Source organism: Paramisgurnus dabryanus, chromosome 21 (genome assembly GCF_030506205.2).
Source record: "Paramisgurnus dabryanus chromosome 21, PD_genome_1.1, whole genome shotgun sequence".
NCBI classification, from domain to species: domain Eukaryota; kingdom Metazoa; phylum Chordata; class Actinopteri; order Cypriniformes; family Cobitidae; genus Paramisgurnus; species Paramisgurnus dabryanus.
The window spans coordinates 16,757,846-16,779,956 of record NC_133357.1 but is presented as its reverse complement, the minus strand read 5'-3'; the positions used below and the strand labels follow the sequence as shown (position 1 = coordinate 16,779,956).

The window sequence follows — 22,111 nt, the reverse complement described above, 5'->3', positions numbered from 1 at the left end:
TGTCTAGATGTCACATCACAGAACAAGGATAAATACCCCGTTCAATCATTCTATGTCACCTTTAAATTTTTCATTTGAGCATTACTACGAAGGAAGGGTGGATGTTCCAGTGACTAGTCCATGCATACTTAATTCATATATCCAATATGTTTTTAGTACAGACTCAGCTTTGTGGCTTCAGCTACTTTCTGTGTTTATGAGTTAAAATTCATCCAAATAAACTATCTGGATATAGTTACAGTTCACAGTTATTTGAGTAAATTTTAGTGATAACATCTTTACTTTATCCACTCATTCAGGAATCATTTTTATTATTGTCTCTGACTTGCTAAATTCATGCGCAGGATCACACCAATCAGATGAAGATGGACAGGAAGTTATCCAAACATTGGGTTCAAAATGATGCCTTTATTGTTGTTGTTAAAGCGTAACTAAACCCCTGGTCAGAGCCTGACTCCACCCACTGGTAATATTTGAAAAATGCAAGAAATGTGGGCAGACCCCAACGGAGATAAGGGGGACGAACTGAGCTCATACCACGGTGTTGTGAGATTCTAACAAGGACGTGGTGAGCTTGAACCTGCTTACGTAGGGTCGTACCGCTTACGTCACGCGGTACCGCATCATCCTATAGAAAAATTCAACTGCAATAGCCACCGTTTAACCTGAAGAGGGCAGCACTTGGACGTTTTTACACCATACAGTATATTGTAGCATTGAAACCCTTTATACCCAAATGTCCAAAAAGTTACTCAAATCAATGAACAGCACTAATAAAGCCCGATTATTACATATCATTAACTAAAAAAGGTGGTTTAGGGTTTTAAAAGAATTGTGGTAATTTCAGACCCAGTGTTTTTCTAATCAGATTTTTGTGCTTCATACTAACAAATACTGTAACAGGGGCTTATGATTGATTTTGTAGTTAACTGATGGGGAGAGAGGCAGAAAACGAAAGCAACATCTTGGATCTACCAGCACTTTCTGTTTTGTACAGCTGCTCTCAAAAGTCTCTGGGGAAGTGAATATCTGTAAGACAGAGACCACCACTCAACTCATCTCTAACATACAGCAGAGTTTTATAGGAGCCATTGTAGTAGAGTTGAAGGACCACGAGAGAGAGAGAGAGAGAGAGAGAGAGAGAGAGAGAGAGAGAGAGAGAGAGAGCATGCTGACCACGCAGTAAGATGCCCAGAATCCTGATGAGGCAACAGTGAGGCTTCACTGCATTATGATCTCAAAATCAAAACCATGCTGCACCCCTCTCTCTCTCTCTCTCTCTCTCTCTCTCTCTCTCTCTCTCTCTCTCTCTCTCTCTCTCTTTTTATTTTATTAATTATTTTTAACACTTTATGGGGCAGTTTCCTAGACAGGGCTTATCTTGGCACCTTGTACTGACATATCTTAACATATATCAGTACCGTTGTTTTGTCTTAAGACACACACCAGTATTGTTTTTTGTAAGGTTTGTAAAAACTACTTACATATCCTAATATAACTAAGGCCTAGTCCTGGAATAATCTAAACCCTGTCCAGGAAAACGCTCCTTTATATTTAACTTGTGTGTATGTGTGTGTGTGTGTGTGTGTGTGTGTAATAGTAGTACTGTACTGTACTGTACATGCCTGATTCAGTATTAAAGCCAATGCAACCCCCTCCCTCCTGCACAGATCAACCCATAGCACCATGAGACAGCAAAAAAGGGCTACTTGATATTGCAAGTCTAAAATTTTCCCTCTGTATCGATTTCCTCTGTATCTCACTCTAAAAATGGCTAGGTTATTTTTGACCCATAATTGGTAAATATTGGACAAAACACTGCTGGGTTAAAATTGGCCCCAATCAAAGAGTGTGTTGGACCTAGTGGCCCTGTCCCAAATGGCACCCTAAACACTCAGGTCAAGTCCGCACTTTATTGACGTAACACCTCTTTAAAGGTGACATAGAATGATTGAACGGGGTATTTATCCTTGTTCTGTGATGTGACATGTAGACAAAATTTTTTTTGTTTGGGTCTGTAATGCCTTAGAAGCTTCCTAAAAACCTCTCTCAGATAGCTCTATTATGGCGCTTTTCCATTGCATAGTACCCCACGGTTTAGTTTAGTTTGGGTCGGGTCAGCTCACCTCACTGGCGTGGTTAGCTTTTCCATCGAGTTTAGTATCACTTCGCAGTGGGAGGGATTATAGGCGTGTCGTTATTTGCGCTGCCTGCTGTGACATCATACAAGTGAGAGTGTCGTTGTACATTCCCATACATTCATTTATTTCTCAGTCCGTCACAAAATTAAAATTGACCAACACAAACAGATGTTTGCACATTGCGTTTATCACTATACCTCTGTCTCACATGACAGTTTATGTTCAAACACCCGCGGTGTCAGCCGAAGGCGCTCCGCGGAGCCTCATTTAAGTTGCATTTAAGCATATATAATGATGACGTGCTCATCGGGAAATGTTCCGCCACAAACTGCAAGTCTGGAAAAAACTGTTATGGTGTCACTGATTCTCAACCTGTAGATGTTTTTCATCGCTAAATGGGAGTTTGGGAACTTATAGCTGAGCAGATGACAACAGGTTTGCTCGAGACAGCGCAAGATGGCATTGAGGTAAAGCTAATATTTTACATTATAGCAATGATGTGACGATTCTCTCAGACCAATCAGTGATCTACAGGAACCCCAACCGAGGTGGTACGAAAAAAGTATTGGGTACTACTGCACCCAATGGAAAAGCTCCCAAAAGTAAGCTGACTCGACCCAAACTAAACCAAACCATGGGGTACTATGCAATGGAAAAGCACCATTAGGGTGGGGAATTTTAAACAAGTGGTTTTGCACCTATTTAGCTCCCCCTACTGGCTTAACTTGCAATCTCATTACTGATTGGCTGACTTTGTTGCCTCTCAAAAAATGTAGCCAATTATTTTAAAGTGGAGGGGCAATGAGATGCCTGTGATGTCATAAGCATCAGTTTTTCAGATTGGGCCTTTTTCTGTCTGACATTTCTAAAAGAAGAATTTCTATGAGACTGAGATGTTTAGCATGTTTAGCACTTTTTGTATGTTCGTGAATACGGATAGACTACCATTATTCAACAAAGACAAGGTAAAAATGGTTTTTCATTCTCTGTCCCCTTTAACTTTCGTTCATTTTTCAAATGTGATTTTTTTTAACAAAGTTAGTTCAGGCCCTTTCTGAGGGTGGTTCAATACAAAATATGCAGTTAGGTGCAGTTTAGAGTGCCAGGGTTATATGGGGTGATTTATACCTCATGCCACCTCAGCAAACACTTTGGCAAACATTTCCAAGGCCAGATTGTAGCTGTTGCCTCTTTTTCACACGGTCATCCAAAACCAGAGAGTTAACCATCAGACTAAAGGTGAATTAGGCAGTAGCCCACAGGGTTGAGATATGAGACGTATTCTGATACAGGAGGCCCAAGATGATGCGATAAACACTGGTAAAATGCGGTGTACATTTCATGAGGTTGTTTTAGGTTCTTTATGGTGTGAGCCAGGATTTCAAATATTGCTAAGGCATTGCTAAAACTCAACATTATAGCATAAATATAACATAACATATATTGAATACTATTATAATATAGTATTGGACAATTGTAACCACACATTAAAGTCAAAGTGTAAATGTGACTGATGTAATGCATTAGTTAAGTATCTGTAACCCACAATCCTCTCCTTCTGCTGGAACACTAAATGGCTCTGCAGTAGTGTCTGAACTCCACCTGTCACACAGAGCTGTGTAAAGTCTCAACCATACGCTCTCACTCACTTCACCGTCTGTGCAGTTTATAATGTACTGCTTGTAAAATTGTGCCAGGCTGGAGATGAGCCAGCTGGCCAAGCGTTGAGAGCAGACAGCAGGTGAACCTCTTCAGGCTTTCAACAGCAGAGTCATGCTTGTTCACTAATGGCAGTAGATTTCACTTATGCTGAAAATAACATACAAGGATTATAGTTTGACACCTCATCTTGCTATTTGGCACAGTTTTATAGTTGCAATAGTCAGAGGGAAGATTCAAGGCAGTCCAGATATGAGTCTTACTGGTGATTTCCAAAATGCTTGTGTATTGTAAGGTTGCAATGGTATGCGACTAACTGGCGCCACCTGCTGGCTTTGCTTATTTGACAGAGATGTTCACAGAGATCACATTTTTCATCCCGAAGCAAATGTCAACATCTTTTAGCGAGACATTTTGTTGTCATTTTGACTTAAACATGAATTTCTGTTCTGTACAGATGCTGAGAGTCTGAGCGAGGTCGGTCAGCTGGTCTCTCCTCCCTCACGACTCCATGTACCCTGAACCTAACACAGATTCACCTGCTCGTCTCTCCAACCGGCAGACTGGTTCTCCCGGCGTCAACTACACGTGAGTGATTCCTTACAGATTGTTTACTGACCCATAGCTTGCTTACTGTTAGTATGGTGCAGTGATGACTAAACTCAATATTAGTTATATTTGCTGACTGTATTGTACAAGTGAAATTTTCAAATTAGTGATTTAAAAAAAAAAAATGGATTTGTCATTATTTACTCAACACTTGAGGAACACAAAATATAAAGTATTTAAGATGTTTTTTGAAATATTGTGGTATTATTTACAAATTACCTATCTGTGAGCTTCATTTATTTTTTTTTAAATGCATGTGCCCTCATAATCTCTAATCAAAAATGGCAATCATCAGAAACATCTCTCTTTAAATCCGGTCATATGGTATGGCAGGTGGGCGATGTTCGGGACAAGAGCATTCATGGGAAAAGGAAAAGGAAGGAAAAGACAAGAGCATTAATGGGAGCTGTAACATATTTACCTTACAAAAGAAGTCCATACATTACACTGTCCATCACCCCTCAGCTGTCTCCTCTTGTCTATCATAACAGGCTAAAGTAAAGTTTAAAGTTCGCGGAGCTGCCTGCACGGTGAACATGACTTTTCTCTAATGAGGGGAAGAAGGGGGCGCATTTGGTGGGATGTTTTTACGAATTACGCCACAGCACTTATATTAGCAGTGAGCAGACAGTCTTAATCAATGAATTGGATATTTAGAAGACAGCAACCATAAATGAAAAGAAAACTGATTTTCCTAACAAGCAACCTCATTTTTAAAATAAGCCCAAAAAAAACGCAACCCTTGATTTTTTTTTTTACGTCACTTGCCAAAAAAAGGAACCCAAAGTCGCGTATTATAAGCGGACTTGGCAACCCTGAACATGAGCCAACTTCAAGCGATCCAATCAATTCTCGATGGACGAATTCTAGAAGTTTTAGAAGTTTTAATGTTATCCATATTTATTTTTCAATCTATTTTATTAAGATACAAATAGAAAATACAGGAAATATGTAAAAAAAAAAAAATTCTGGACAAAATATCTTCTTTAGGCATCGTTAGTGTTTAGTGTGTCCTCTCTTGGCACTAAACACATCTTGAGCGTTTTTTTGTGCAGAATGAAGTAAAAAGACTAATTTCTTTAAAATTAGAAATTAGGATTTAATTTTATTTAGGTTTAAGAGATCCTGCAGTTTTCTGCTACTGCTCAAGTGGGGAAAAAACTAAAAACTTCACACATCAGTTTACATTTTTATTCAGTTTTTAATACTATATACACATTTCCTGTATTTTCTTATGGAGCTAGAAGAGTCTCAATAAAGATAAATGCACACACTACATTCACATATGCACACACAGGATTCATAAATACAGACGCAGGATACACAAATGCACACAAAATTCACAAATGCACACACAAAATTTAAGAAGCACAGAAGATTCACAAATGCACACAAAATTCAGAAATGCACACAAAATTCATAAATACACAACCAATTCAGAAATGCAAACAACATTTACAAATGCACTCAAGATTCACAAATGCACAGGACAAGATTCAGAAATGTATTTCTGATGCACACACAAATATATCTTGATTTACAAACTGTTTTTGGTCTGTGAACTTTACTGTATTTGTGTGTGAATTTTGAGACTCCCCTGACTTGGCTCGACACACAAATGCCTTTTTTTAAACAGGGAATGATCTGCAACCAATTAGATATCTCCCTTGTTTTAGCCAATCACAAGAACGCACCCCACGTGGGGGATTGTTTACTTATAAGCCAATCACATGACCTTTAAGCTTGTTTGCCAACCGCCAATAAAACCGAAGAAGAAGAAGTTTACACAGCGTGATATGCACGTGGTGCGGGCGCGAGCTAACGTTAGCGCGGTGGAGTTCTCTCTGTCAGTTGGTTGGTTGAGACCTCAACATGGCTTCTGGCAACCACAGGGGAGCGGTATGTAGAACTTAAAGTGTTTAGCTAGTTATCTCCTTGTTATAATCGGCAAAAGCCTCAATTACAACTATCCATTTGTGCTTATTTTTGTGCGTTTCGGACGTATGTTTGGACACCAAATACAGATAATCGTGATTACAATATCAATGTGAATAATCTGCAATTATTCTCAACCAACCAACTGACAGGCAGAACTTCACCGCGCTAACGTTAGCTCACGCCCGCACCACGTGCATATCACGCTGTGTAAACTACTTCTTTATCGGTTTTATTGGCGGTTGGCAAACCAGCTTAAATGTCATGTGATTGGCTTATAAGTAAACAATCCCCCACGTGGGGTGCGTTCTTGTGATTGGCTAAAACAAGTGAGATATCTAATTGGTTGCAGATCATTCCCTGTTTAAAAAAAGGCATTTGTGTGTCGAGCCAAGTCAGGGGAGTCTCAAAATTCACACACAAATGCAGTAAAGTTCACAGACCAAAAACAGTTTGTAAATCAAGATATATTTGTGTGTGCATCAGAAATACATTTCTGAATCTTGTCCTGTGCATTTGTGAATCTTGAGTGCATTTGTAAATGTTGTTTGCATTTCTGAATTGGTTGTGTATTTATGAATTTTGTGTGCATTTGTGAATCTTCTGTGCATTTGTGAATCTTCTGGCTTCTTAAATTTTGTGTGTGCATTTGTGAATTTTGTGTGCATTTGTGTATCCTGCGTGTGTTTTTATTAATCCTGTGTGTGCATATATGAATGTAGTGTGTGCATTTATCTTTATTGAGACTCTTCTAGCTCCATATTTTCTGGTTGTATTCTATTTAAAGACTGAGAAATTATTATATATGATCACTATAACATTGCAAAAACAACAAATCTAATTTTGGCATGGTTGCCTAAGACTTTTGCACAGCAAGGGGAAAATTAGACAATTGCTACTTCCGTTTCATGGGACTTTTAAGGCCTACCTAACCAATGATTGCACTTTACATTACAGTATATTATTTTAACAACCTTTACTTATTAAATTTAAGTTGAAAAGAGGTTTGTGGGTATTGCATTGAGCTATATCCAGGTCTATCCAACATTGTTCATCTGTGTTCTTCATCTCTGTTTGCTGTAGAGGTCGATGTGGGAGTCCAAAGAGGCAGCTGCAGTTTTACAGGTACTGTGCGTCAGCTCTTCATGTTTAAATATGCACACCTCTCTCTAACATAACTTTTATAAAATTACGTTTATTTAAAGGTGCAGTGTGTAAATTTTAGTGGCATCTAGTGGTGAGGTTGTGAATTGCAACCAATGGCTCAGTTAACTACTCACCCATCGCTTTTAAAAAGCATAGAGAAGCTATGGTAGCCACCACCAGACAAACATTTCATCTTCGGAGACAGCTTTTTAAAAAAAAGGTTGTCCGTTAAGGGCTTCTGTAGAAACATGGTGGCATAAAATTGCGACTTCCATGTAAGGGGACCCTCAGTATGTAGATAAAAACGTCTCATTCTAAGGTAATAAAAAGATAACGATTCATTATGAAAAGTCTTTATACACCCTTGATAATATAGTTTTGTATATTATTTTGCATTTCTATCAAGAGATCCTTCTAAAAATTACACACTGCACCTTTAACTAAGTTCAGGAAGACAATGTCATGTAATCCTACCAATCAGCGCAAAGAGGTCTCTATATATGGGCGTCCCCCACCACTGTCTCAGATAATTTTTGCACCATCCCTCCTCCACCCCATCACCTCTGGGTTCAGGCTAATATTTCGAGCTCTGAGCCCTCCCCTCGGACAGCATGCCAACTATGCTTTATTTCAAAGTTGATCACATGTTAATGCAAACTTTTATGAGTATAGTACACAGTACAATGAACCCAGAGATCGTCCCTGTGGGGATCCATGAGTTAAGTGCTCAAGGTGATGTGTTGATGGAGCAGAATTGTAATATCACTTACTCTTGAGTAATGTGTTTAAGACGTGGAGCTTTTGGACTGCTTCTTATTGATTTCATCTATTTATATTCAATCTTTCACTTATTGGACACTGAATGTTTTAATAATCTCAGGCTTTCAACTACCTATACTCTTTTTTCAACTCTCTCTTTCTGTCTTATATTGCTCTGTAGACCTACTTTAAACTCTTTACTAAAGTTTTTTATGATTACGTACAAAAAATACAAAAAATTATAATAATTGTTCCTGTCTGTGGTGGTACAGTACCATGGGCGTCGGAACCATTATACGTGGGTGGGACAGGACCCACCCACTTTTTAAGACCAATGATAATGGACCCACCCACTTTTTCTCTAATTTAGCGCATTTGTCTGTTCACTTATCAAAGCGCTGTTAGTCCAAATCCATTCCACTAGAGCAGGGATCCATAACCTTTGCTTTTTTTACACCGCGGACCCGTTTCAGCTTTTAAACATAATTCGCGGGGGTGAGTTGACGCTGAGTTGCTGTTCGAACATAGTGCTGAAAAACCTCCTTTGCCAAATGTTTTAAACAGAAGTAAATGTCAAACAACCATGCATTAGGAAAATTAATAACTGCCCATTTAGTCTTAATAATTAACGGTAAACGAACTTAGCTTGGTGTTCTTAAAGGCAGCTCGAACCTTAGGTCGGACTCGAGCCCCAAGTTCAAGACACAGAAGAAAAAAAGAGGAGATGATGAGGAGAGATGCCAGAAGAATTGCGTCTGTCGCGGAGGCACAGAGATCCCGTTTTGCTTTTAATGATAATTAACACAGCACTAAATGTGGTTCCTTTCAAACGTTAAAAGTGTAGGCTAATCGTTAAAATATTATTACTGCTGTAAAATAGTTTATTTTGATTATGGTCCCACGATCGCTGGATAATTTTCAAGTTTTTTTTACAGAAGCCTGCAATTACTTTTCATTTGCGACATGAACGTCCTCACGTAGGCTATTGTTATTATTTGCGAGGTACATTTGCAGATAATTCATAAAGTCATACCTCTGTTTAATCGATTGTGTTTTAGAAGTACACATGCTCAAACTCTTATGACAGCATTGTTTCCCGACGGATACCATAAAATAAAGTGATCTCATTTCCAGAATCTCACATTTATATTTCTCCAAGAGAGAGAAAGAGAAATTTGGTATAACAAATAAAAAAGGTATACAAAAGTTGTATCAGTTTACCTTCATTCGTTTTTCTTACCTTTTATTTCCTCAAAATAAAAAATAAACATTGTAGCCTACTGTCAGCAGAGTAGAGAAAAAAATGACACAGAGAAAGATAAATGAAACATGACATCTGTCATTATTTGCAAAATATTTAAAGGGCTATTACCAGAATTTCGACCATAATAGGCTACTGTCTTTAATTTAATAAACGCAAATGTTCAGGCTAATTAAAAGGAAACATGAAAATGTCATCTATTGCAGTAAATGTATTTTTCGGGGGGGGGGGGGGGGGGGGTTATGTGGGGACCCACCCACTTTTCATTTGCTTCCGACGCCCATGTACAGTACCTATTCCTGACATAAACATCTTTGGATTAATGACATTTCTATATGACTTCTTTTGAGTTATTTCTGAGCACACTGTAACGTGCATTTTTGGCATCTCTGTACAGTAGCATTTCAGTCTTAAAACAGGAATCCAGATTTGTGCTGGCCTATGAAACAAGTTATATAATTACAGTGGATGTGACTTCACTAGGAAATGGTCTATGCTGAATAATGCATGCTACTGTTTTAAAGGCAAGCCTGGAGACAGCAACGTTTGCAACATTATCAGACCTGCTTAGTATGGAGTGCTGTAATTAACACAAGCATTATAAACATATTTAAGGCTAATGTGCATCCTGTTGCAATAGACTGCTGAGGACAGCACTCACCATTGCCTGTCTCAAGAATTAAAATGTCTTGTTGGTTTCACTTCCTCTTGCATAGATACTCACCATCCTTCATTTTCCGTATATATATCCCCATGCAGTCTCTTGTTGTCATTACTTAAAGAAGCATATCTACATTTAAAAACATTGTAAAACAGACATTATAGCCACATCAACTTTTGGACTATGCAACATTTTTACATTTAAATGTTTTTGGTGTATATCCAATCTGTGCATACTATTATATCTGTGATATCTCTATTCGTGTACTAGTTTGCACTGCTTATAGTAGTACACTGTTAGGTTATACAGTAGGTAGGATTATGGGAGACTTGCTCTATGTTACAGTACAATCCATGTTATTTTGTAGGATTTGATCACTGTGATGATTGGAGATCATTAGCTTGGTTGTATCTTTCAATTTTATACACGTATAAAACACAAAAAAATTAGGCTTTTAGTATAACTCAATTTTTGTGCTACAACATCAAAGGCTTTTAGAGCAAAAGCTGTCTTGAATAATTCATGCTTGCTGAGCATTCTCGCACCCGGATAGGTGCACAAAACATTCACGATGACATTCGGCAAAAGTGGGTGGTGTATGATTTTTTTTTAGGGGTGGAGCGTTTGTGTCATTAAGGCTCATGTTAGATGCACTCTTAGTTTGGGTGGAAAACAGCGGTCTTCATTAGTGTGCAGCTCACCGTTAAGTTTTCAGATGAGCAGTGTAGTGCAAAACTCTTATGTGACTCGTCCTCCAGGGAACCGGGTAAGTAGAAAGCCTAAACTTAGCTGGATATGAGTCCCTGTCCCTGGTTACAGGCATCAGCATGGCAGATTTAATTATTTTAATCTTGCTTGTACTGCATTGTGATGTTTTAGTTTGGTTTTAGTCAGAGCTGTGGTGAATGGGCTTGTGAATGTCTTGGTTTGATACACTGAGATTATAGAATGTAGAGCTTGATTCTTTATGTTTAAAGGTAAAAGAATTGTTACCGATTAGGACTGAATCTTCATAAGACCAGGCAGAGACCCTCATGAGATGTAGGCACAGATTTCAACAAGGAAGCTTTAATATGTAAAAAAAAAAAAACATGTCATACTGTACAGTACATTGTTTTTATTTTATCGTTAGGTGATGGGCAGTGTTGGGTGTAAGTAGTTAATAAGCAAGTAGTTACTGTAGCTTAATTACTTTTTACTGTAATTTAATTACTTTTTCCTTAAAAATGTAAAGTAAGGGATTACTCTTATTTTTTCAGTAGGCGGGAGCAGGGGTGAAAGTACAATTTTCTTTAGAAAATATAATTTTTTAAGCAGAAATATATTTTTGGTGTGGTCAATAACTCACAAGTGAGGTCTATCAATACCAGGTGGAATTTGAAAAAAAAGTAAAACGACTTCAGTATAATTTCACTTTAAACATAAGTAGCGCATGGTTACTTTTATTCCTGTCAGCTGGGATGAAAGTAACACACAGGTGGGTCAAAAGTAACATAACAGTAGTAAATATACATGACTATGACTTGTTAATATGTAACTGCAAACATATTTAGTCATTTATTTTTGCAAAAAAATAAATAAATTACATTTTCATTTTAAATTTTAGTTTCATCAAATGTTTAAAAAGCAACCCAGCAGTACAAACTTGAATTGTTTGAGAATAAAATTTTGTTTCAACAGTATGAACACTATGAACTTTTAATTCAATTAAATTACAATAATATAATTTTTTAACATAATGCAACAGTATTAAAGGGACATTCCACTTTTTTTTAAATACTAATTTTCCAGCTCCCCTAGAGTTAAACATTTGATTTTTACTGTTTTGGAATCCATTCAGTGGCAGTACCACTTTTAGCATAGCTTAGCATAGTCCATTTAATCTGATTAGACCATTAGCATCGCGCTAAAAAATAACCAAAGAGTATTTTTCCTATTCAAAACTTGACCCTTCTGTAGTTACATTTTGTACTAAGACCGACAGAAAATTAAAACATTCGATTTTCTAGGTAGATATGGCTAGGACAATACTCTCATTCTGGTGTAATAATCAAGGAGTTTGCTGCCGTAACATGGCTGCAGCAGGCGTAGTGATATTACGCAGTGCCCAAAAATAGTCCCCTGCCATTGAAAGTTACTAAGGGGACTATTTTCGGCTGCTGCGTGATATCACTACACCTGCTGCAGTCATGTTACAGCTGCAAAGTCCTTGATTATTACGTCAGAATCAGAGTATAGTTCCTAGCCATATCTGACTAGTAAATCACAACTTTTAATTTTCTGTCGGTCTTAGTTTACAATGTAACTACAGAAGAGTCAAGTGTTAAATAGGAAAAATATTGAAACGTTGGTTATGTTTTAGCGCGGTGCTAATGGTCTAATCAGATTCTAAAGATTGTGCTAAGCTATGCTAAAAGTGGTAGCGCCAGACCCGGAGATCAGCTGAATGGATTCCAAAATGGTAAAAATCAAATATTTGATTAGGGTAAAGTGAGTATATATATTTTTAAAGGTGCAATGTCCCTTTAACAAGTGTTACTTTCGTCCCGACAGGAACTCCTGACATTTAAATCCGATTTACTGAAAAGGCAAACTTTAGGATGTGTTAGAGTACTAAATAACCTGTAGATTGATCGGTACTGTAATACATGAAAGGAGAAACACAACGTGTTATAAGAAAAAAATTACTTTAGGCTTTAGGAATTTACTTATCATGGTTGAAAACAGCTTTCTGGACCTACACGCGCAAAACGGTGACAAAATAATGCGATATTTGTCAGCTCTGTCAAGGATCGCGTGCTGAAGATGCTGTCATAGTTCGGAATTCAAATGTAATCAGGACTCGGAGAAAATCACTTTCGTCCCACGTTACTTTTGCCCCGGTTCTCCCCTAATTTAATTACAGTTACTTCTGATAATAATTGAACTAAATACTGTGAATGGACTTAGAACAATTATATATAATATAATAGTGGATTTAACATCAAAATATAAAGTCTAATGTTAAAATGCATGCTTTTTGTATCCTTCTTACTTTAAATACTTTGTTGAGTTAATAAGATGGGAACACTAGTGTAGTTTCCATTTCTCACTATTAACTGGTTGGTTATTAGCATGAATATTACTGAGATATTGGCTGTTTATTAATACTTAAAAAGCACATATTAATGCCTACAAAACCCTCATTCTGCATCGCAATTCCTAACAATAACTTTACTAAGTATTAATAAGCAGTAATTAAGACTTTATTGAGGCAAAAATAGTTAATGGTTAGTTAATAGTCAGAATTGGACCTTAAAAAGTGTGACCAGAATAATTTGTCAGAAACTTTAGTCAGATAACGACTAAAGTAGACTATCAAAATAAAGTTTAACCTAATATTGATAATGAATCTGTGACGCTTTATCTTTGAGTGGAGTGTACAGTATATACATGTGATATTTAGGTATCTTTTGGGAAGGGCTATTTCTGCTATTTTATAACAAGTACATCATGTCTTGTTTACTTTTATAATTATAACATTTGTTTGGGTCAGTGCCAGACAATCTATTTTTTGACCTGCTAATTGATTTCTTGGATGTTGGATAGATTTGGACCTCGTGTCTTTCACAGCAACTGCAGCAAGGATCAGATCGTTCTGCGTGCATGCCCGAATGTCCACTCACTTTTGTTGTTTCCGCACGCATGTGGACAGGGAACAAAGTTCCCTTTGCGTGTCCGTCCCAAGCACACAAACGCATTCTGCTGAGGTCGGTCTGTTTAAATTTGCCATTATATTTGAATCACACAGGGAAGGCTGGGGGTGGAGGGGCAAGCTCTGATTACAATGCATGGACGTGTGAGTTTGGTGTTGATTGTCAAGGGGGGCGGGTGCTATTTAAAGCAAGACCGCTGACCTGCACGAGTGTACTGGTCTCTGTTCTGCCTCACTTTGCTCGTGTGAGATTCACAGCTTTGTAGTTTAGCGTTGGATAAGGGGTCACCTGTGCGCAGGGAATGTTTGCCACTCACAGAAGCAGTCTGACTGATGTGCGGGTCGTGCACCACGGCCGCCGCCCCAGCCGTCAACTGAGTGTTCCTTCTGAACAGATATCTAAGAATGGACCGCCGGGTAACACGGCACGAAGGAGCAGCAGTGTTAGCAGCAGCAAGATGCTGTCCCTGTCCTTCAGCGAAAGTTTGCGGAGCGACATCGACCGCTACCTGTCCGACCAGGGCCTGTACCCTTTGCGGCCAGGTGGAGGGGAACTCGGTGAAATTAGGACTTTGAGAGAGGTGCGGGCAGTCGCCCAGCTCAAAAACCTGGAGGATTTCTTGAGGACCAATGGAGTGTCTCTACAAGATTCCATCTCCTTCCAGACTGGCATGAGGTACAGGTAAGTGTCTGATGGGACCAGTAAAAAAAAAAGTCTTTCTTTGAATACAGGGAATTTCCTTGATATGTGGTCACCTTGGGTCATATTTGAAAGATGAAAAAATGTCTGCCCAAAATAAGGTAAATCAAATTTGGAAATGTATTATAAATTATTTGGATAACTACAGTTTTGTTAATAGTACGTTAATACAATTAAATGGTTCCTTTATAGTTCATACTGTAGCTGCTTATGTAACCATGCCCTGAACAGCATAAACTAAACTAAACTAAACTAAACTAAACAATGTTGTGTATGGACATTAGTCCCCAGCATTAGATGCTGGTTGCTCAAAAGCATAACCAGCAATACCGCTGTCGACTAGTTTCATCGGAAAGAACAGGCATGTAAACTGCTAGTAAACAACAAATAGTAATCAGCATAACCTCAAGCTGGACCCAAACATTTACAGTACATGACAATTCTGACCCCAGCGTTTTTGATTGCCTTATTAGATACATACAGCAGTGGTTTATCATTCTGTTATTGTTACTTCAGAAGTGTTGCTGAGTCTGTTTTGTTTGGGTTGTGTCTCTGAGTCATCCAGAGAAAATAGCAAGTCTTAAACAGAAACTAAAGAGGGATCTGGACCAGCTGTGTGGCCTGGATTAGCTGCTTTGCTTTTGTAAGCCTTCCATAGAGTCATGCATACTGTATATAAACGGTCAGGTGACTTATCAATACATGCAAGAAAAGATTGCTACATCTGTAAGTGACGGCTTGCCATTTAACCCAAAGCCATTGTGGAAGGTTTTGGAATTTGAGAGCCTAAATGTCCTTGCACTGATGATCAAGGATTGTTGGTTGATGTTTTGACCAAAGCGGTGTAGAATGTCAACAGTTTGTGTTCATTTATGTCATTACACAGGTGGTTGGATAAGGATTTAAATGAAATTTGATTTGTTCCCTGGTTGCCCAAAAATATAAAGTTCATTCAACTGAAAAATATTTTGAAATATTGAATTTGTTAAATATAAATATATAAAATGTCAATTGCACACTCCCTCAAAACTTGCGACATCTTTGGCATCATGTGTGATAAAACTGCACATTTTAGAGTGGCCTTTTATTGTGGCCAGCCTGAGGCATACCGTGCATTAATCATGCTGTCTAAATAATCAGCATCTTTATATACCACACCTGTTAGGTGGATGGATTATGTTGGCAAAGGAGAAGTGCTCACTAACACAGATTTAGACAGTTTTGTAAACAATATATGAGAGCAATAGGCCTTTTGTGTACATAGAAAACATTTTAGATCTTTGAGTTCAGCTCATGAAAAAAAGGGACAAAAACAAAAGTGTTGCATTTTTATAACAATGTTCAGCGTAGTAGTGTTATTGTTGGCGCACATTTAAGTCGTTTTGCACGCGTGATTGCGACGTAATGTTTCTTCTTGGCTTAAAATAATTAATAAACTTTCAAAAGTCCAAAAAATAAAGTCGGATATGCCAATCCATTTATTAACATAAAGAAAAATAAATCATCTCTTAAAATAAACTTAAATCTCAACATAAAGTCTCCAAGAATAGCTTAAAGCACGCCGTGTCTCACGGTCAAAAACCATGCACCTCGCTGTGCGCCACACCTGCAATAATTAGTCCTCGTCTTATGAAGGCTAGTGGCAGATCACAGCGCCAACCCACGCCAATATGCAGAATGGCTCCAACACAACCGGCCCCTAATTGTTCATGGCACTTCAAGACATAACAATTATAAATATATTCATGTATGGAGACATTAATACAACAAAAACATCATACAATAAAAATAATAAACAAACAAATAAACCCCTACTTGGTTTGTTTTTTTTACTTTTACATTGAATTTTCTACCAATAAACCTAATTTTGTCACTGGTCTTTCAATTACGTTGGCTTTGGTTTTGATTTGTACAGATCTGACTATGCCTGATTTGTCTGGAAAGGATTTAATAATCCTACCAATCATCCAAGAGTTTCGTGGTGCTGTAGCATCTGCAATTAAAACGATATCTCCTTCCATGAGATTACGTTTTGATTTGTTCCACTTTTGTCTTTCCTGTAGAGTAACAAGAAACTCTTTTGTCCACCTTTTCCAGAATAAATCTGAAAGATATTGAGCCTGTTTCCATCTTCGTCTTACGTACTGGTCCCTCTGATCAAACAGACCTGGAGGCAAAACTGGTTTCCTTTTCAATGTAAGAAGGTGGTTAGGCGTCAATGGCTCTAGATCATTAGGATCCTCAGAAACTCTCGTAATTGGTCGGTCATTCAGGATTGCTTCGGCTTCGCATAAGACTGTGACTAAGGTTTCATCAGTTAAAGCCTGTTGATGTAAAACAGATACTAAGACCTTCCTGACCAGTCTGATCATGCTTTCCCAGGCACCGCCATGATGTGATGCTGTAGGTGGGTTGAACGTCCACTTGATATTGTCATGTATTAAAGCTCTCTCAATTGATCCGTCGTTTAACTCTGCAATTGCTCTTTTCAGCTCCTTCTCTGCTCCTGTGAAATTTGTGCCATTGTCGGAGCGAAAGTGTGCTACGGGTCCTCTTCGGCATATGAATCGACGAATAGCACTGATGCAAGAGTCTGTGTCTAATGAGTGTGCCACTTCTAAATGCACTGCTCGACTAGCCATGCACGTAAAGATAACCCCATAACGTTTCACATAAGAACGTCTTTGTTTTACCTCTATGGGGCCAAAATAGTCAACTCCTACATTAGTAAATGGAGGTAAGTCTGGAGTAATCCTTTCTTCAGGAAGATCAGCCATTTTTTGATCACACATTTTTCCTTTGTGACGTTTGCAAAAAGCACAATTTGACAAGATTTTCCTTGCCGCTGCATTAGCATGTGTGACCCAGAACTTTTCTCTCAGTTTGGAGAGGATGTAATTTCTCCCACCATGTCTCGTCTGTTCATGAACATTTTTAAGAATTAACATGGAGATGTATTGATCTTTACACAGGATGACTGGGTGTTTGCTCTCTTCGGGCATTGCAGTCCTGGACAGTCTTCCACCTACTCTTAACAGTCCATCCTCTAGAACAGGATTCAGCTTGTAGATAGGACTACACCTTTTTATGGGTTTTCCTGTCTTTATTGCACAAATCTCTGCGTCAAATCTTTCCCTCTGACAAAACTGAAGGATAGCATTTTCTGCTGCTAATAGATCCTCAGTTGATACATTGCGTCGTCCCAATGACTTTCTGGCTTCCAACATTTTCTTGTCAACATAAGAAACATCAGCCTTTTCAACTTTCACAAGTTGCTTCCTTCTTTGACTCAACTCCAATAGAGTCTTTTTGACCTTGAGTAACCATGCAACTGCAACCTTCAACCTTTTCCAGTCAGAGAAATATGTGATGAGTTTATTGGTTGCATTATCCTCTTGAACAGTTATTGTGTTTGTAGAAATTTGCAGTTTGACCTCTGGATCATCCTCTTCCAATGTGGACTCCACTTCATACTTCAACCATGTTTCTCTTGCTTTCCACAGAAATTCTGGACCTGATAGCCACGTTTTGCTGTTCAGAAGCTTATGGACTGTCAGTCCTCTTGATGCGTCATCTGCAGGATTTTGTTTTGTGTGAACATACCGCCACTGTGATGTGTCTGAAGCTTCCCTAATGACAGTTATTCTGTTGGCAACAAAGGTTCGAAATCTTTTGTTTTCATTGTTGATGTACTTCAAGACTGTACTACTGTCAGTCCAGAAACAGGATCTTGGCAAAGAAAACTGTAACTCTGATTTCACCATCTTGTCCACCCGAACAGCCAAAACAGCAGCAGTGAGTTCCAAACGAGGAATGGTTACGGGTTTAAGAGGTGCTACTCTGGCCTTTCCAAGAAGAAAAGAGACATGTACATCACCTTCTTTGTTCTGTAACCTGAGGTATGTGACCGTGCCATATCCCCTTTCGCTGGCATCTGCAAAGTGGTGCAACTGGGCATGGACTGGTGTTCCAAAGTCATATGGTTTCAAGCACCTACTCACTCTGAACTCTGAGATCTCTTTCAGGTCAGTCAACCAATTAACCCATTGTTGCTTTAAGGCTTGTGGAATTTCTTCATCCCAGCTATAGTTCATTCTGCACAACTCTTGTAAAATGTGCTTGGCTGGAAGAAGGACTGGTGCAAGATACCCTAAGGGATCGTACACTGAACTAATAACTGATAGAATCCCTCGTCTTGTTTGCATTCGTTCTTTGCAGTTCATATGAAAGTCAAATTTGTCATTTTCCATACACCAATGTAGCCCCAGTGCCCTTTCTACCGGGAGTTGGTCTATGTCCAAATTGAGTTCACTCACACTTTTAGAGTGTTCTTTTTCAGGAATTGTTTGAAGGACTTTGCGACTATTACTGACCCACTGTGTAAGATGAAAACCTCCCTTTTTGCAAAGGTCAGCCAGGTCATGGGCAATTTGTACTGCTTTCTGCACAGATGGTGAGCTCTTCAGACAGTCGTCCACATAGAAATGTCTATGTACAGTGTCAATCACTTCGTCCAAATAACTACTCTGATTATCGTCTGCAGTCTTCCTTAAAGCATAACATGCACAACTAGGTGACGACACTGCTCCAAAGAGATGTACAGTCATTCTGTACTCTTGAACTTGCAGGCTCAGATCTCCATTAGGCCACCACAGGAACCTTAGAAAGTCTTTGTCTTCCTCAGCCACTTTGACTTGATAAAACATAGACTTCACATCAGACATAAAAGCAACTGGTTCTTGTCTGAATCGTAAAAACACTCCTATTAAGGAACTTGTGAGGTTTGGACCCTGCAGAAGTTGATCGTTCAAAGAAGTTCCTTTAAACTTAGCTCCACAGTCGAAGACAACTCGCAACTTGCCTTTGCGTGGGTGATATACTCCATGATGAGGAATATAGAACAGGTTATCTTCTCCACAACGCAACTCATCCTGCGGTACTATTTCTGCATAGCCACTGCTAATGACATTCTCCAGAAAGCTGGTGTATTCTTGGTGAAACTTCTCATTTCTTTCCATTTTCCTTCTTAGTCCAATGAGGCGCTGTTGAGCAATACAACGATTGTTTGGCAGAATTACCTCCTGGGCTTTGAATGGCAGCTTTAAACTGTAATGTCCGTTTTTCAATTTTACGGATTGATCCATTATTTCAATAAATCTTGCCTCCTGCCTTGACATTTCTTCTTTGTCGTCAGCAATCTTTTCGTTGAAGTCACTTTGGTACTGCTTCTCCAATAGCAGCTGAAGTGATTCCACAGATAATCTGTTTACAGCAGCAGTATTACAGCCATCGCCATTCATGTTGTTTTTGCAATCCTTTCCTAAGCCATTGACCACCCACCCTAATAAGGTTTTAATAGCATAAGGACCCTCACCTTGGCTATTCACAATTTCCCATGGTTCCAGCAATTTTGAAGCATTAGTGCCTATTAATAACTCCACGTTAGCATCAATTTCAGGGATTTCAATGTGCTCAAGGTAAGGCCACTGTGTAAGATCTTCTGGCTTTATGATATTTGCTGTATTTACTGGCATTGTTTTCTGTGTGTAAACATTTGGAAGACTGTAGTACCTTGTTCCATTAAGGCTAGCTATTTCAAGTCCATTCAAAATGTATGTTGACACTGATGTCTTTGGACTCATCGTTAACAAACATATTTTTGATTTTGTTCCAGTGAGATTAAGCCTACGCATAAGAGCTTCAGAACAGAATGTGGATGTTGAACCATTGTCCAGAAATGCATAGGTCTGAATCACCTTATTGCCTTTTTGTGCTTTGACCTGAACTGGCAGGATGGAGAGCATACCATTGCTACCGGCCCCGGTCTGGCTCCCAAATGTCTGGGCTGACACAAGCTTCTGGTTTACAGCTGGTTTGAATTCATTGGGGTAGATACTGCTGATGTTCATTGATTTGTCCAATTGTTTAATGTGAATGTGTAAAGCTGTTGGATGGCTCTGTTTGCATTTTTCACAGATTTTACGCTTATCACAGTTTTTGCTCAAATGCCCAGTGTTGAGACACCCAAAGCATACTCCTTTTTCCTTTAAGAAGTTGATCTTTTCACGATGTTTGTTTTTGGCAAATCGTTGACATTCATTCAGACTGTGATCTTGTAAACAGAATAAACAATTGATGTTGATGTTGCGGTCCTTCTGTTTACCTTCTTGTGTGTCTTTGTCTTGTACTTTGTTAACAGCATAGACGTTTGTAGCAAAGTTGTCTCGCTTCTTAGACTTTGGTGTATACACATCCCTTTTAACCTGTCTTTCTCTTTCAGTAGTTTGAATATCACCAAAAATAGGATCAGACAAGATTTTGACCTGATATTCCACAAAATGTACAACATCATTAAAGTTAGGTCTGCGTTTGTGTCTCTCTCGAATATCACATGCACAACCTCTAAATTTTTCCCTCAATTTAAAAGGGAGTTTCGAAACAATGATTTTGAGATTGGCAGACATGTCCAGCTCTTTCATGTCCTCTAAATCTGACATTGCATTACTGCATCCGCGTAAAAATAATGCATAGTCCTGTAATAATGAAACACTTTCAGCCTTTACCACAGGCCAGTTGAGAACCTTTTCCATATATGCTGCCGTGATCTTTGTTTCATTACCGAAGTGTTCCTGTAGGAGGTCTTTAGCGGTTTCAAAGCCTCTCTCCGCACTCATATGTAAACAACTTTGTACAAGGTCGTGTGGGCGCCCTCTGGTGTATCTTTCCAGAAAATACATGCAATCACCTTTAGATGCAGCTTTCTCCTCCACACAGTGCTTAAAAGCTTGCATGAACATTTTGAACTTCAGTGGATCACCTTCAAAAACAGGCACTTGTCTTGGTGGCAGTTGGCTAGCTTTGTGTTGTTGTATGAGCAGTTCAGATATTTCATTTTGCCTTTGCAGAATCCGTTGTGTAGAATTGTCATCCAGTGCATGTGCAACATTTTCAATGGATCTTGCAACAGGTAAGCCTTTGCTTCTCATCAATCTGGTAGACTTTTCAAACTTTACATCAGGAATGTCTGGTCTTTCTTGAGATTTTTGCTCTTCAAAGTAAGATCCCATTCTATCCTGATCTGAAAATGCTTGCAGTATTGCCAACTCTGCCTCTGAGGCTTCAATCTCTGCATCCATTTCGACCTGTTCCAGTCTTTTGCGTATGGATTCCGCCTCCCTTTCCAACTCATGCTTCTTCTTTAGCGCTGATGCTCGTGTCAAAAGTGCAGCTTTTTTGGCTTCTGCTTGTGCAACTTCAAATGCAGCTTTGCTTGATCTACTTGATCTTGCACTGGTGCGGCTTTTAGTGCATGATGATCTTGTTCCAACATTTGATACACTGTCCGTTGGTTTTATATCATCCTCAAGGTTAACATCTTCAGTAGTACCATTATTTGCACTCTTAAAATGCTTTTCCACACATTGGCAAAACTCGTTCACACTTAAAAGCTTTGCTTTGAACCAGATTTCATGCTTTTCCTTTTCATCCACAGGTAGCAACTCAAGCAGATGGTTATGTGCAACTTTAGCATCGTTAATCAAGGCTT

General features: G+C 38.8%; 1 protein-coding gene across 2 annotated transcripts in view; it reads left to right on the top strand.

Moving 5' to 3' along the window:
* The window catches only part of kcnab2b (potassium voltage-gated channel subfamily A regulatory beta subunit 2b), a 90,659-nt gene that overhangs the window by 957 nt on the left and 67,591 nt on the right, over positions 1-22,111 (top strand). The window contains exons 2-3 of one of the 2 annotated variants that reach the window (XM_065285946.2): positions 4,258-4,388; positions 7,428-7,469. In XM_065285946.2, coding sequence (XP_065142018.1) covers positions 4,312-4,388; positions 7,428-7,469 — 119 coding nt within the window. In that variant the 5' untranslated portion in view covers positions 4,258-4,311. Of the gene's footprint in view, positions 1-4,257; positions 4,389-7,427; positions 7,470-14,131; positions 14,548-22,111 lie in introns of those variants that run through there. The other variant, XM_065285944.2, reaches the window with a different exon arrangement.